Source organism: Argopecten irradians, chromosome 1 (assembly GCF_041381155.1).
Source record: "Argopecten irradians isolate NY chromosome 1, Ai_NY, whole genome shotgun sequence".
NCBI classification, from domain to species: Eukaryota; Metazoa; Mollusca; class Bivalvia; order Pectinida; family Pectinidae; genus Argopecten; species Argopecten irradians.
The window spans coordinates 1,617,476-1,635,820 of record NC_091134.1 but is presented as its reverse complement, the minus strand read 5'-3'; the positions used below and the strand labels follow the sequence as shown (position 1 = coordinate 1,635,820).

Genomic DNA, 18,345 nt, shown 5'->3' with positions numbered 1-18,345 from the left:
GTTTTGACGCATTAAGGATATGTGATATAGGCAAAGAAAATGGACTTATACATTTCATTAAAATGTATATACTTTTATAATTGATGTAATATCGATCTGCAGAATATTTTGTACTACTGTATTATTATTTAAATAATATTATGACTTACATTATGGTGGGCTATATGTTGTAAAAGAGCTCCACCGCCATCAGATCATAAACGATTTTCATCATTTGAACCTAATTAACACAAACATATAGGATGTTACATGAGTGTTCACATCATATGAGATATTATGTATTATATTATAGGGATATTATCCTTCGCTTGTAAAGGATTTTTTATCCCCTTGCCGAGACACACCCAAATCAAATAACTGATATAGTTTCAGATTCTGGTTTTATAAAAAGGTAAGCAGTAGGACGTACGTGATGGAAAGTATAGATCAGTGAATCTGGATATGTGACTTAGTGAGTTAACAATATAAACCAAAGCTATTTTCATTTACATGTAGTTCTGAGTCTTCAAACTTGCCTTTTGGGGTAATAACTTGCATCGTTTGAAAATTGTGTTGACAACATTTGCAATAGATATATTTTGCCTTTGCCTTTCTAAAACAGCCGTGGTAGACAAGTGTCAATTACGAACACTTTATGACATATGTCAAAGTTATGCCATGATTTAGATAGCAACATAGACCGATTTTATTATTGGCTTTTGGCTGTTGACTCTTTGACTTTCTACGGTTTATATATATTCTTTATAGAACATACCTAGTACGTACTTAAGTGATGCAAAACACATCCGGAATGAAATTGTATGCTTTCTCTGAAATAAATGACTCATGTAAATAAAAAACTAAATTTTAAATGAAATTAAATCTCAATATGCTTATACGTCATGCAATAATCATCCCGAACTATATTTTTATAAATATTTTCTGAAGGAATACATCAGCAAAATATTGTATTCTGCAACAGAAACACACTTTTGATTTTATTGAACAGAATTGTATGTTCCTTTTTTGTTTGTTTGTTTGATTAATTAACGTCCTATTAACAGCTATGGTCATGTAAGGACGGCCTCCCATGTATGCGGTGTGTTGCGTGTATGCTGTGGGAGGTGCGTGTTTTGGGAGACTGCGGTATATTCATGTTCCTTGTTATCATTGCAGCTATCATCAAAGAAAGATGTCGACGGCCTATAGTAGCAGGGAGTCTGAACGGATCAGTTTTGAGTCCTTGGAGAGTCATGATAGTTTTAAAGATGTGAGCACAAATACCCTATGTGCGGACAGAGGTAGGACATCTTGACTGACAGGGCTATCTGTATAAATAGCTACCCAATTTAGATATGTGACATTTATTTTCAAGAAGATGCATTTTATTATTATTTCGAAATCTCATTCATTTCGACAGTCGATGTGTATCTGACATAAATACGGGATGCCTAACGTCACTATCCAGGGTTATTCAGTACAATAGTCTGTTTGAATACTTTGGCGGATCTTATGTTTAGATTAAAGTTCTTGCTCTCACGATCTAACCAACCGACCATAGAAAACGCGCGTTCTTCATGTTAACAAAAATGAACTGAAGTGATGACAATGACCATTGCTACATATCACGTCCGTCAACGGCAGTTTTAAACGAAGTCAAGAAGGGTGTAAGTTCATTAAATGGTTTCTGTTTGACAAAGTAGCACAAATTATGGAAAGATGGACTTCGATATCGTGACAAAAAATGCAAACATTAAAGCATGAAACACAAAAAAAACTGGTGTCCGAACTAATACACAACTAAATGTAAGTCTTTGGTATTTTGAATCTGTAGCATACACAAGTTTTCAAATGGCGCAGTCATTTTGTAACTATAGATCAATGATACAAGCGTTTTGGTTGTTCATTACGTAAATGGAAGGGGGACAACTGCGGTGATCAAGCACGTGGTGGAGAGCGAGAACGTAGGGTGTACGAAGGGTTTCAGGTATCGCACTGAATATCTTTGGCTTACGAAGCTAGGGTGTTTCCTACAGGACACCACAGTCGACTCGATTCGACGTAATTTTGCGTTTCTATGCCGTCTATTTGATCTTGTATGAACTATTTCTTTTATTTGTCATTGAAAATATCCCACGAAAAGTTTAGTCTACAGTACATGTTTATATATTTCATTAGAAGATATGATCAGGGGAGTAAAGTAGACTAACATGAGATAGAAATGAAATTTAAAGATGGAAAGACGAAAAGCTATCACTATTTAAAGTTGTTTGGTTGTCGAATGTTAATTTTTTTGTGATTTGTTTGTCGACTTTAAGGTCCGTGTGGTGACCAGTCTATGACAGACATTGGTAAGAGAATCCAGCTGTTAAAGATGTTGTGTCTGACAGTCATACCTATCCTTGGTCTATGGGGCTTTACATTCTATACTCTAACTGATACCATCAGCAAGAAGACGGCAAACGAAAAAGTAAGCCATTTACTTATCAACATTACGATTAATGCCCACCCAATGTTGTAGAAAAGAACTTATTTATAAAGGTAGCGATTTAATGGAAATACTGCCTAGTTAGTACATGCATTGACTTGAAACAGAACAACAGATGGCAAAATGTCGGACAGTTTAAGCACAATAAAATCGGTCCTTTGAATGTTCCAAGGTTCTAATCGTATACATCATATTTTCATTGTCATCATAATAAAATAAATGTTTTGTTGCTTTATTTTGAAAATTAAGTAAAAGAATAACACCACCATTGTTTCCTTGTCTGATAGCAAAAACCAAATGCCTTAAAACAATCTGCAATGACCATCGTAAAACATTTGGTATCGAACACAGAATTTACATGCAACTATGTCTTAAAGGTTAATGAATTGTGTCCACTTTGATTTAAAACAGACGAAGAAAGAGTTACAGTTGAGTGTAGAGTTAGGAAACTTGATACATCACTTACAACAAGAACGCGACATGAGTGTCCTGTACCTGAGCGCCTTAGGGCCAGAGACGAAGACATTCCTCCTAACAGATTACCTGGAAACAGATAAAGCCATCTACGCCCTGAACGACTGGCCCTCAAACTTAGACAACGAGAAGAGAATGGAGTTCGAATCGCAAGACAAACTGCAGGCGAGTTATGCGTTGTGATTAGTGATTTGGGGTCTAGGTTTTAGAAGAACTATGACAGTACTCAATTATAAAATCATAAAAAAATAATTAAACTTTAATCTGAATAATGATTGTAGCGTTTCCAATTTATCAAACTTATCGAAGAATGTGATCAACTTAAAGTTCATAGATAACTGGTGCAAGCTGGTTTGTAAATCGGCAAAGTGATATATTGGTCATGTCTTTTTATTTCTAGGAATATTTGTCTCGCCATCGTCAACTTCTCAGTAAGAACCGTTACAACATAAACAATGAGCTCGAGTTCTACACCAACATCATTGACGTAGTCATTGTGTGGTTGTACAAGTCTATCACACAAGGAAAGTTTGCTGTGGTCTGGAAAACGCTGGTAGCATACCTCAAACTCACCAGTGGCAAACAGGACATAGGTAAACCGAAACAAAATCTAGTTACAAATCTTAGTTAGCAGCATGCAAGTTTTCGTAATTCTTTTCGCCAAACCAAGTCGTTGTTAATAAATCTTTATCAAATAAAATTTCATTTCGTTTTAGGATTGGTATTTTGGAGATGCATGCATGTTTAATTTTGTGCGTTGGAATTTTTGGCCCAGAGTAAGATTTCTGTATTACAATCTCAAGATCTCGACGACGATATGAATGAGTATCCTTATAACAGCTCTTTCCAAATCCATATTTATGCATTTCAATGTCCGATAGAATCGTGGAAGACTCAATCACGCAAAATTATTCGTTTTAGGATTGGTATTTTGGAGATGCATGCATGTTTAATTTTGTGCGTTGGAATTTTTGGCCCAGAGTAAGATTTCTGTATTACAATCTCAAGATCTCGACGACGATATGAATGAGTATCCTTATAACAGCTCTTTCCAAATCCATATTTATGCATTTCAATGTCCGATAGAATCGTGGAAGACTCAATCACGCAAAATTAGCCGGCAGAATATTTCTTTTCTTTTATACCTACGGGTGTAATACTGGTTCATACCATGCAATACACTTATGTCGTCTGAGATTGTATTACATGGCTACCTATACACATGAGCCCTGCAGGTAAGGCGTTAGAATTGTACCTGCTGCCCCTATTGCATGATCGTAAAAGGCGACTAAGTTTAGGATATTATCTTTTCTCTTCTTCCTAACTGACTTCATCTTTCCTAATGCCTCCCTTGGCACCGCCTCACTTTTGGCCTTGAGTTGTGCGTTAGCCCCTGTGAGGAAGGATCTGGGTTCTGTCCCCGGGCCGAGACACACCAAAGTCTATAAAAAGTGGTAGTTTCTGCTCCTGCGTGGCGCTCATCATACAGGGAGTGGGACGACTGGTTCGCCCGTTGTCAGCATAATGTTACCGGGTGGGGTGTGTTGCTTGGTGTCTTCGGCGGCATGCTTCAGTGATATAGCACTATAAAAAGGGCAAAAGTTCCACTATACAAGAAGATACAACACGAACATACCGCAGTCTCCCAAAACACGCACCTTGCACTTCACACACGCTACACACTGCGTTCATGGGAGGCCGTCCTTACATGACCCTGGCTGTTAATAGGACGTTAAAAAAGAGCAGACAATACACTTATGTCGTCTGGGACGGTTTTACTATAAAAGAAGCAGACAATTGGTTATGGTTTAAAATATCACACATTTTTTTCGAACTTATTTGAAAATGACCGGATATCATATTTGTAGAATTGTAATAGGAAAGTCATGATTTGAGACAACAATACTCTATCATATGTGGATATGAAGGATTTTTTAATTTTGAAATACAAAAGCCTCAGGTTTTATAACATATTGTGACCCCCGATCAAAAGAGTAAAATTCAATTAATGATGTATGTGCTGCCGTTTATTCTGCTAAGTGATTTATTATGAACTTTATCGAATGTCCAATCTGTGAATGTGTTTTCTTTTTTACATCTGTTATAGGCATTGAGAGAGCTCTAGGAACTCTTTTCTATGTGCAAGGCGGTTTTCAGTCCTATAAATATTTCGAGATGTACAACAACCGCATCAATAGGTACGTATGTCAACAGTGTGTCGTAGACAACAAATAAATGTTAGTATAGCATTGGACATGTTTAGTTGAGAGTTGTTTACTTTTTTTCGGTGATCATTAAAAGATTGCGGAATACCGGAAAAATTTCATTTTATACCATAATATAAGTTTGCTCAGGGGAGAACCACATAAGAATATTTTCAAAAGAATGCAAAATTTGCGAGAAAATTCTCAAAAGATAAAGGTAATCCCTTAAACTATATCACTGTAAAAATGCGGCAGTAATTTTTTTAGGATGCTTACTGCATCGTAGATTATGGCTGCATCTGCTGCAGCATATCGATCGGAAAGGTCTGACATCTTCATGTATTATTGAACATGTCAGATTTACCTTTGTCTGTAGACTGTGATTACAGTACCTTTGATGATGTAACTATATATTGTCAGCTGTGTTATCGCGTTATTACTTGGTATGAATCACAAACGTACGGTGGCTGGGAAAGGACAAGAAAAAATAAAATAAAATATTGCGTGCGAACGCAATACTAATGCGTTCGAAAGCAATACTATTGCTTGTGAACTCAATAATTTTATTTATTTCATGTCCGCTCTTAGCCTCCGTATCTTTCTCAATCTGCAGTAAACTGACAATTGAACTGTGAATTACTCAAGTTATATTTTATTGCGTTCACACGCAATAATTATTGCGTTCGCACGCAATACCATTGCGTTCACACGCAATACTTTTGCGTTCGCACGCAATAGTTTTATTTATTTCATGTCCGCTCCCAGCCACCGTACAAACAAAATACACTCGTCTGAATCAAATACGTGTTATATGTATGTATAGTTATTGGAGATTATTTAAGCATACAGCCCATGGAAATGACTTGTGTATACTACATGTATTGTATAATCCGGCCCTACATCTGTTTTATAGATATATCGATACGCCATAGAAAACCTACACGTACGGGCAAATTCACAATTAGTTTCCGGGACAGATAAGAGAACCGTGGTGCCTTTGAAATAGATTATATCATACGGTTATTTCGACCTTCTTTGGCTAATTAGTGATGTTCAAGGTCAACGCTCTAAACACATAAACATACCATGTCCTATTCTAGGTGCCGTGCGCTCTATATGAATACATTTCCCATCCTTTCTATTCCAGGCTCCGTACGTTCTATAGCTACTCTAGGTTTGATGCACTCCACCTGAAATTTTTCTATATCTCTTATAGGTTCCACACCCTATTTTCCATGCAAAGCATTTATTCTAATTCTTTGTTCCGCACTCTCTAGCGATAAATTCCACACGTTCTAAATATTCCATTTTTATTTTGCTAGGTTCAGAACATTCTATACATTTCATATTACATCTCCTATTCTAGGTCCAGTGCGTTCTATGCATCATATTCCACATCTCCTATTCTATGTTCATTTCGTTCTATACATCACAATCCACATCTCCTATTCTAGGTTCAGTGCGTTCTAGACATCACATTCCACATCCCCTTTTCTAGCTTCAGTTCGTTCTAAAACATCACATTCCACACCTCTTATTCTAGTTTCCGTTCGTTCTATACATATTACTCCACATCTCCTATTCTAGTTTCCATTTGTTCTATACATATTACTCTACATCTCCTATTCTAGATTTCATGCGTTCTATACATAATACTCCATATCTCCTATTCTAGGTTCCGTGCGTTCTATACATTTTACTTAAAATTTTCTATTCTAGGTTCCGTGCCTTCTAGACATATTACTCCACATCTCCTATTCTAGGTTCCGTGCCTTCCATACATATTACTCCACATCTCCTATTCTAGGTTCCGTGCCTTCTATACATAATACTGCACATCTCCTATTCTAGGTCCTGTGCCTTCTATACATATTACTCCACATCTCCTATTCTATGTGCCGTGCCTTCTATACATTTTACTTCAAATTTTCTATTCTAGGTTCCGTGCCTTCTATACATATTACTCCACATCTCCTATTCTATGTGCCGTGCCTTCTATACATATTACTCCACATCTCCTATTCTAGGTTTCGTGCCTTCTATACATATTACTCCACATCTCCTATTCTAGGTTCCATGCCTTCTAGACATATTACCCCACATCTCCTATTTTAGGTTCCGTGCCTTCTATACACAATACTCCACATCTCCTATTCTAGGTTCCGTGCCTTCTATACATATTACTCTACATCTCCTATTCTAGATTTCATGCGTTCTATACATAATACTCCATATCTCCTATTCTAGGTTCCGTGCGTTCTATACATTTTACTTAAAATTTTCTATTCTAGGTTCCGTGCCTTCTATACATATTACTCCACATCTCCTATTCTAGGTTCCGTGCCTTCTATACATATTACTCCACATCTCCTATTCTAGGTTCCGTGCCTTCTATACATATTACTCCACATCTCCTATTCTAGATTCCATGCGTTCTATACATAATACTCCATATCTCCTATTCTAGGTTCCGTGCCTTCTATACATATTACTCTACATCTCCTATTCTAGATTTCATGCGTTCTATACATAATACTCCATATCTCCTATTCTAGGTTCCGTGCGTTCTATACATATTACTCTACATCTCCTATTCTAGGTTCCGTGCCTTCTATACATATTACTCCACATCTCCTATTCTAGGTTCCGTGCCTTCTATACATATTACTCCACATCTCCTATTCTAGGTTCCGTGCCTTCTATACATATTACTCCACATCTCCTATTCTAGATTTCATGCGTTCTATACATAATACTCCACATCTCGTATTCTAGGTTCCGTGCCTTCTATACATAATACTCCACATCTCCTATTCTATATTTCATGCGTTCTATACATAATACTCCACATCTCCTATTCTAGATTCCATGCCTTCTATACATAATACTCCATATCTCCTATTCTAGGTTCCGTGCCTTGTATACATATTACTCCACATCTCCTATTGTAGATTTCATGCGTTCTATACATAATACTCCATATCTCCTATTCTAGGTTCCGTGCCTTGTATACATATTACTCCACATTTCCTATTCTAGATTTCATGCGTTCTATACATAATACTCCATATCTCCTATTCTAGGTTCCGTGCCTTGTATACATATTACTCCACATCTCCTATTCTAGATTTCATGCGTTCTATACATAATACTCCATATCTCCTATTCTAGGTTCCGTGCCTTCTAGACATATTATTCCACATCTCCTATTCTAGATTTCATGCGTTCTATACATAATACTCCATATCTCCTATTCTAGGTTCCGTGCCTTGTATACATAATACTGCACATCTCCTATTCTAGGTTCCGTGCCTTCTATACATATTACTCCACATCTCCTATTCTAGATTTCGTGCCTTCTATACATAATACTCCACATCTCCTATTTTAGGTTCCGAGCCTTCTATACATTTTACTTAAAATTTTCTATTCTAGGTTCCGTGCCTTCTATACATATTACTCCACATCTCCTTTTCTAGGTTCCATGCCTTCTAGACATATTACCCCACATCTCCTATTTTAGGTTCCGTGCCTTCTATACACAATACTCCACATCTCCTATTTTAGGTTCCGTGCGTTCTATACATAATACTCCATATCTCCTATTCTAGGTTCCGTGCCTTCTATACATATTACTCTACATCTCCTATTCTAGATTTCATGCGTTATTTACATAATACTCCACATCTCGTATTCTAGGTTCCGTGCCTTCTATACATAATACTCCACTTCTCCTATTCTAGATTTCATGCGTTCTATACATAATACTCCACATCTCCTATTCTAGATTCCATGCCTTCTATACATAATACTCCATATCTCCTATTCTAGGTTCCGTGCCTTCTATACATATTACTCTACATCTCCTATTCTAGATTTCATGCGTTCTATACATAATACTCCATATCTCCTATTCTAGGTTCCGTGCGTTCTATACATAGTACTCTACATCTCCTATTCTAGGTTCCGTGCCTTCTATACATATTACTCCACATCTCCTATTCTTGGTTCCGTGCCTTCTATACATATTACTCCACATCTCCTATTCTAGGTTCCGTGCCTTCTATACATATTACTCCACATCTCCTATTCTAGATTTTATGCGTTCTATACATAATACTCCACATCTCGTATTCTAGGTTCCGTGCCTTCTATACATAATACTCCACATCTCCTATTCTATATTTCATGCGTTCTATACATAATACTCCACATCTCCTATTCTAGATTCCATGCCTTCTATACATAATACTCCATATCTCCTATTCTAGGTTCCGTGCCTTGTATACATATTACTCCACATCTCCTATTCTAGATTTCATGCATTCTATACATAATACTCCATATCTCCTATTCTAGGTTCCGTGCCTTGTATACATATTACTCCACATTTCCTATTCTAGATTTCATGCGTTCTATACATAATACTCCATATCTCCTATTCTAGGTTCCGTGCCTTGTATACATATTACTCCACATCTCCTATTCTAGATTTCATGCGTTCTATACATAATACTCCATATCTCCTATTCTAGGTTCCGTGCCTTCTAGACATATTATTCCACATCTCCTATTCTAGATTTCATGCGTTCTATACATAATATACTCCACATCTCCTATTCTAGGTTCCGTGCCTTCTATACATAATACTCCACATCTCCTATTCTAGGTTCCGTGCCTTCTATACATATTACTCCACATCTCCTATTCTAGATTTCGTGCCTTCTATACATAATACTCCACATCTCCTATTTTAGGTTCCGAGCCTTCTATACATTTTACTTAAAATTTTCTATTCTAGGTTCCGTGCCTTCTATACATATTACTCCACATCTCCTATTCTAGGTTCCGTGCCTTCTATACATAATACTCCACATCTCCTATTCTAGGTTCCGTGCCTTCTATACATAATACTCCACATCTCCTATTCTAGTTTCGATTCGTTCTATACATATTACTCCACATCTCCTATTCTAGGTTTCATGCGTTCTATACATAATACTCCACATCTCCTATTCTAGGTTCCGTGCCTTCTATACATAATACTCCACATCTCCTATTCTAGGTTCCGTGCCTTCTATACGACTGCTGAGTTGTACTCTACTAGAGTTGATCGTCTGTATTCTTCTGGAGTGAAAGGTGTTGGCACCAATATCACAGGTATAATAAACAACTTCCGGTACGAGATACAGCACCACCAGACGGGCACTATATGGGTACCGAATATACAGGATGCACGCTACTGGTAAGTTACTGTCTTTATCGTGAATGTGTCATCTTTTCGTTTTCGAATTTACAACATACTATTAAAACAGTTTTCCTGATTAACTTGTTTTATTGACCAATCGAACGCGTTGCCGCATTGTTTCAGGTTTGACAACATGACTTTGTATCTGGACACACTATTGGACATCCAACGTGACCTTGGTTACGAGATTATCGCCCGCCTGGACGTGGTCATTGACGGAAGCACACGCGATTTGTCTATCAGTGCTTCTTTCCTAGCTGTGGTGTTGATCATGTGCCCACTTGTGATATTTGCCACTGAGAACCTCACCAGTAGTATACAGAAATATGCCTTGACCCTTGTGGATAAGACTCGAGAACTGATGGAGGAGAAGAAGAAGACAGACTCTCTTCTTTACCAGATGGTCCCTAAACCGGTCGCTAATAAACTACAGAAAAACATACAAATCGATGCCGAGTACTTTAACTCTGTGACGATTTTGTTTTCTGATATCTATGGATTTGCCGGGATGTCCACTGAATGTTCCCCTATCGAGATTGTTGACTTATTGAACACCCTGTATCGGATGATTGACGATCTGCTCGATGATTATGACGTTTACAAAGTAGAGACAATCAATGACTGTTATATGGTTACATCAGGTACTGGTTATATAGCTGATAAAGTAATCATCGATTTGATTTATATTAGTTCAATAGATAGGACTAACTATTATTTGTACGGATTAACATATTTGCATAATTTTCTATTCAATGCGTTTGACATTTTACATAATAAATTTGACAATTTGAGGATTAACTTGAATAGATCTTTTATGTTATGGAGATATAACAGAAAAAAATTGATTGTACTCAAGCGGTTTATGATGAGAGTACACTCAGATTTTTGTGTTATATCTCCATAACATAAAAAATCTATTCAAATTAATCCTTATAATTCAATTTACTAAAGATAATCTCTCTTCAATACTCAAAATTCATTTTGGGACTCTTTTCATTACGCCATCATTTCAGCTAATCAGAAGCAACGTCACAAACGGCCACGAAATTTTTTGCCTTTATGGGCTTATAAAGTAAATTTTTAAGCTAATGAAAATGCTCGTAACAAGCAAAATTGAATTATTCGTATTTAATTTTTCCGGCAAAGAACAAAGTCCAAACGTGTTTCGTTAAATTTTATCATTTTCTTTCCTTTTATACTGATGTCTTGTTTATTCCTATATTATTATCAGTTTGTATTGATCTCTACCTTCAGGTATCCCGACGAAAAATGGAAATCAACATGTTTCGGAAGTTGCAAATTTCTCTCTGGCGCTGCTCTGGCTTGTCCAGACTAAAACGTTCGTAATTTCCAGGAACAGAAATATCCAGCTTAGGGTCGGAATCAATACCGGTAAGTCTTCTAATATCCAGCTAAGTGTCAAAATCAATACCGGTAAATCTACTTATATCCAGTTAAGGGTCAGAATCAATACCGGTAAGTCTTCTTATATACAGCTAAGTGTCAAAATCAATACCGGTAAGTCTACTAATATCCAGTTAAGGGTCAGAATCAATACCGGTAAGTCTACTTATATCCAGCTAAGGGTCAGAATCAATACCGGTAAGTCTATTTATATCCAGCTATGGGTCAGAATCAATACCGGTAAGTCTTTTAATATCCAGCTAAGGGTCAGAATCAATACCGGTAAGTCTACTAATATACAGCTAAGTGTCAAAATCAATACCGGTAAGTCTACTTATATCCAGTTAAGGGTCAGAATCAATACCGGTAAGTCTTCTTATATACAGCTAAGTGTCAAAATCAATACCGGTAAGTCTACTAATATCCAGTTAAGGGTCAGAATCAATACCGGTAAGTCTACTTATATCCAGCTAAGGGTCAGAATTAATACCGGTAAGTCTATTTATATCCAGCTATGGGTCAGAATCAATACCGGTAAGTCTTTTAATATCCAGCTAAGGGTCAGAATCAATACCGGTAAGTCTTCTAATATACAGCTAAGTGTCAAAATCAATACCGGTAAGTCTACTTATATCCAGTTAAGGGTCAGAATCAATACCGGTAAGTCTTCTTATATCCAGCTAAGGCTCAGAATCAATACCGGTAAGTCTACTTATATCCAGTTAAGGGTCAGAATCAATACCGGTAAGTCTTCTAATATCTAGCTAAGGGACAGAATCAATACCGGTAAGTCTACTTATATCCAGTTTAGGGTCAGAATCAATACCGGTAAGTCTACTAATATACAGCTAAGGGTCAGAATCAATACCGGTAAGTCTTCTAATATCCAGCTAAGGCTCAGAATCAATACCGGTAGGTCTTCTTATATCCAGCTAAGTGTCAAAATCAATACCGGTAAGTCTTCTTATATCCAGCTAAGGCTCAGAATCAATACCGGTAGGTCTTCTAATATCCAGCTAAGGCTCAGAATCAATACCGGTAAGTCTACTAATATACAGCTAAGGTTCAGAATCAATACCGGTAAGTCTACTAATAGCCATCTAAGTGTCAGAATCAATACCGTAGGACTTCTAATATTCAGCTAAGGGTCAGAATCAATACCGGTAAGTCTTCTAATATCCAGCTAAGGCTCAGAATCAATACCGGTAAGTCTTCTTATATCCAGCTAAGGCTCAGAATCAATACCGGTAGGTCTCCTTTCTCACAACCTTAAATATCCTCGACATGTTTATTTTTTTGTTTTTTTTTTCGAAAAAGCCAAATAGCGAAAATGGCACAAATCAGCCATAATAATGTTGTCAGCAAAGTAATTTCCGTGTTTATTTCTCTCTTTCATACTATATTATCCGCAATAATTTTGTTCGCATTCTACCCAGGTGTATTTCATTTAATAATGTATTATTCTATATCAGCCACTTAATTTGTGTGAGTTCTTACAATTATCTCTATGTAAACTTAATATGTCAATCTATTTACTGCTAGTAAACGTTTGTCCAATCCCATTGTTTATATTTAGTATAAATAAAATATGTTTAAATCAAAATTTATTTACAGTAAAAATAATTTTTTTTTCGGTTAAAAAACAAATAATTTTCCAATTTTATTATATGTTCAAAGTGATGTTCTCCATCGGTCGAAAAAAAGTTCTTGTACATAATACAGTTTGTGCGTAAACGGCCATTTTAACCTGCGATTTCAACAGCAATTTATTGTAGTCCAATGTTCCATACAAAATAAATTAGACTTCATTGCTGATACAAACCTGTTCTCATTGTTATAGGTCCTTGTATGGCTGGAATTGTGGGGTCTGTATTACCGAGGTATTGTCTTTTTGGTGACACCGTTAACACAGCGTCCAGGATGAAATCATACGGACTACGTAAGTTGTAATAAATTTTATCAGGAAACCAAAGAAAAGGCAAACTTCCAGATAGTGTGCTATTAACGAGTGAGACGATATGATATTTAATTAAGTGTAACGAATACCCAGATACTGGTAAAATCATTGGCAAACAGGATTAGAGAAAGGTGACAGTTGGTGCACTGAATTGTCCCTGAATTGCCATAGTGTTGCTCATGACAGTTATCATACTGAAATGTTAGAACGAATATACCTACCGGCCTACAAAGACGACACCATTTTCTGTCAAAAAGTCTTTTGAGCTACAATATTGCTGCTAACTGAAATGTGTGCAAAACAATTGACGAGTAATTCTCGTTTGTGTATGACGTCATATTGATAAAGAGAGTATTTTATCGCAACTATAAACGGTACATTGTACCTATCAACATCTTGGGTATTTAATTGAAACAATAATATGTATTTTTACTTACATTTACCTTTTGCTTTATACAGCCAATCGGATTCACATTAGTTCCAGTACAGCAAGTGCTCTCTTTAAGACTCGAAAATATGTTACCCGGAAACGCGGGAGTATAACAATCAAGGTAGGGACTGTTTGGTTATCAGTACCAAACAAGTATCTATAACAGAGTCGGATGGTAATTAACTGTATTTTTCTGCAATGTGCTGTTAACTTGGTGAAGGTAAGCGCTAAGACATCAAATTGCTTTCTCGTGCTCTCTTTGTAAGTTGTCATTGACTTTGAAATACATTGAATTGGGTACATGGCTATTATTTTCTGGGTATTCTATGTGTTAATAGCCAAAGTATGTTTTAACATATTTATATTTTAGAGACACTAGCATTGCCAATTTACCTCATTATTAATCTTTTTACAAATTCGTCTGACTATTGTCAATTAACCGTAACAAGACCGATCGACCTAGACATTATCATTTGACCTTGCAGGGTAAAGGTGAGATGAAAACAGTATGGCTGATTGGTAAGGTCGGGGACGACAAGAAATTTGATCCAGTTGACCAGGACGAGGCTGTCAATCAGACAATAACAACAGATGAGGTTCCTGGTGAAATATTTCAGCATTATAATCACAGCTTCATTTCTAATCTCCCAATCCCACGCCTCGGGAGGATATCGCAGGTACGAACTCTTCATGTTGTTTTAATTAGTCCGGTATACTTGCCTATATCGGTAGGTTTTTCTTTTTTGACTTTTCCTTATAAATAATTTATATAAGGCAATTCTTTTTAAAGCTTATACTATAGGTAAATTTAGCGGACTAGTTGTTTATTTGTCATAGTATTGATTTTTAACGGTAAAAATATGAACTGAACTTACCACTTATCTCTCGATGATGAAAATAAGAAATTTTTGCCTTCAATTTCCAAGTCTTCAGAATAGAGAGTTCGTGATAGTAGAATTCTAAACGTCTACAGTGTACAATCAAGGAACTAAAAAACACGAATCTATCATTATCAATATTGTAATTGTTTTAGCAACTTTTTATGAGATTTATATCGAAATCCGCTTACGATATTTTACAATATGAATTATGATGTTTCGTTCTGTAGCGCGACCCTAAACCGATGGCCCCAGTTCTTGCCACGTCTAATAATTTGGTTGGAGCTTTTGGCAAAAACAGTAGAAGTGACGAGATAAAGAAGATGGAGCTGCCTAAAACGCCGTTAATAGACGAAATGAACTGTCCTGAGACAGACGTAGAGGACGAACAGCGCGATATGAACTGTCCTGAGACAGACGTAGAGGACGAACAGCGCGAAAGTAATCACGACCAATGTGAAATAAAAGATTGACCTACTTATGGACGACTGTATTGAAACTTAACGTCACCGGTAATGACGTTAAATGCAGGGTTTGGTTGTCACCTGCATGTTTGACAAACTGTTGTGTACCTTACAGGGGACTATCTAGATACTATATTATCTAATGGGTGACGATTAGCATTTGCCCGTAGTTGAAATAATTAATTGTTCAATAGAATTCAGGTATACACAAAGGAAATCACGTTATTGTAGGAAGTAATTTATGAGGTCCTCCTACTTTGTAGTCGACCTCTGTGGACACATTTAAAGGAATGTTTTGATTGGTATGCATTGCAAATCTTATAAGAGGCTTTTAGTAGATTGAAATATGTTTTTATGTACATTTACCTGAAGATGGCCAAGAGGTCGAAAATTTGTGGAAGGGATATTTATACTATTCAATATTTTAGTAGATTGTTTGTTATCATTAATTCATTTGTTTTTCCATGTAGAACATACAATTATACAATTGTGTAAAAAATATCAATTTTAAGACAATTATTCTTTGGTAATTTTATAGTTCATCATGTCACATTCATGCATCGAGCCGAAACTGTAGTAACTCTAGATTTAGATCTAGTACTTGTCTGTAAATGAGGTATCCGTATCTAAACTGAGAACCAGAGTTGTCTGTAAAATATCTAACTTACCCCGTTGTTTTCGGCGCTCTAGCATAAAGCTATATTATAAGATTAGGCATGTAACACAGCCATATGTATGAAAGCAAGAAAATGTATATGTATAACGAAAGTATTATGTCCGGTGTTTTCGCTGGATTATTCCATCTTTAACGAATTCTTTCATCCATAGAAAATATCACAGAGGTTGGTGGGGGGGATAACAAGTTAAGAAACTTGGCTTTAACTTCTGTAATGCTCTCCTATGGGAAATGTTCAGTTAGGAAATTTCTTTAAGTTAAGTAATGTTCGTGAAACTTAATCCCTGATTCATTCGTAAATTTCTTCGAATTCAATTACATAGTAATTTTCACGTTGTTCTGTAACTGTTCTAAAACAGGCATACACATAGAGTACACACTATCTCGATGGACTTTTTGTTTAAATGATTGTCCTGAAGTGTGTAGTAATACACAATGCATGTAACTTTAATATCGAGTAATGATATGCAGGCATAAAGTCTAAGCAATGACGGAGGCATGAATTAAATGAAATATTCGTAGGATTTGCACAAATATCAAATGTGAGATATTTTTCTTTCACAAATATCAAATGTGAGCAATTTTTCTTTCACAAATATCAAATGTGAGATATTTTTCTTTCACAAATATCAAATGTGAGATATTTTTCTTTCATTTCATTCAAATTGTTACCAAATTGCCAAAATTGTTTGCATACAAATACCAAACATACGTGCAATGCTTTAATTAGTTTTTGATATATATCATCATACCTAAGTTGTTTTACTTTTGTTGATATTTGCTTCTAACTATTTTTAATAGAACCCAAGCCCTCTTTCGTAATACTATTTGACATTGAGATATTTTCCAAAACATTTCAAGAGAAGAAAATTGCGTTCGCTATTAATGAATAGTTCATCTTCATTTAATTTCTGTGTTATTCGTGAAAAAACACTTCTTTTCAATTCAATCCTTGAAGATGCTATTGCCGACAGGTCATAAAGGATAATCATCGTTTGAACTATAGTTGGTGTTTAATGTGTATATAAATGTGTGTCTTATTAACGCAAAAATAATATCAAATGATTTATTTTGCTTTTGGTGCATGCGCAATAAGGACTTCATTCCATATAGGACATAGTGTCATTTATTTTTTTCGGGATGCAATTAATTATTTTTGATATTTTTATTTTGAAGTAAAGTTAGAAGCTCAAACTTTTCAATAGTGGTAATGGTGTAAAGTAAGTAACATTTGTAACTGAAGAAAAATACTACATCATCTGCTCCTATTTTTGATAGAGAAAAAATACCATTTGTCAGAGGTGGAGCATCTTAAAGTCAGTAGTGGAATATATCATAGATAATATTCAATTTACCAATTTATTTAATTTGAAAAGGAATAGTTTATATTTTGTATATAGCTTGTGATGTTTAAATGTAAATTTTTAATTATTTTTGTTTTGTTTTCAATCAAATTTCCTGTTCTGTTTTTTTACGTTGATGTTTCAGTAGTACAATTACAAACGGATCTCTATCAGAGGGCGGTCATATGAATAAGGAATATTGACCTTTTTTGTTGTCATCAAACATACAATACATTAAAATTATCTATTCATGACTTCGTTACCAGTATGTCCACAGACAGTGTATAGGCAATGGTGAAGCAATGGATAAATAATTTTAAAATGATTTATTTAAAATATTTTTTTATATAAATGTAATAGTGTAATTAAGAAGCTTCAATGTACCATATGCAATAAGAAAGATTTTGTGTTACGTACGGACTTGGTTTTTGTAATACTTAAAGTTTTCATTTATCAATAATTAAAAGTTGATCACGGAAATTAGTTCTTTCTTGTTTTACTTTTTTTTTATTTCACGAATTTAATTCGTCCAAAGTCTGTTTTACAAGAAATGTTCGTGGGTACTTAACCTTGTAACGATTCTACATTGTTTATTGAACAATGATTACAGTTATCGTTAAAACAATCACAGAAAACAAAAATCTGAAAAGCTAACAATTTATATTACAAAGAAGTTATTTTGAACACTGATGGAGACCTACAAGACAACGGAGAGACGATGTTTTGAAGTCAACATATATCATTTATCATAACTAATCGTCACAAGCTATCCTAATCAGCAACCCAGGTGTCTCAGTGGG

General features: G+C 35.6%; 1 protein-coding gene across 1 annotated transcript; it reads left to right on the top strand.

The window, feature by feature from the left end:
- The first annotated feature begins 1,161 nt into the window (after positions 1 to 1,161).
- Positions 1,162 to 18,019, top strand: LOC138314814 (uncharacterized). Its single transcript, XM_069255367.1, has 12 exons — positions 1,162 to 1,280; positions 2,298 to 2,449; positions 2,879 to 3,106; positions 3,342 to 3,534; positions 5,049 to 5,139; positions 10,211 to 10,390; positions 10,517 to 11,034; positions 11,648 to 11,785; positions 13,638 to 13,736; positions 14,214 to 14,305; positions 14,670 to 14,861; positions 15,293 to 18,019. The coding sequence occupies exons 1-12, from the start codon at positions 1,172 to 1,174 to the stop codon at positions 15,533 to 15,535; spliced, it is 2,235 nt and encodes a 744-aa protein (XP_069111468.1). The 5' UTR covers positions 1,162 to 1,171; the 3' UTR covers positions 15,536 to 18,019.
- Positions 18,020 to 18,345: the final 326 nt, after the last annotated feature.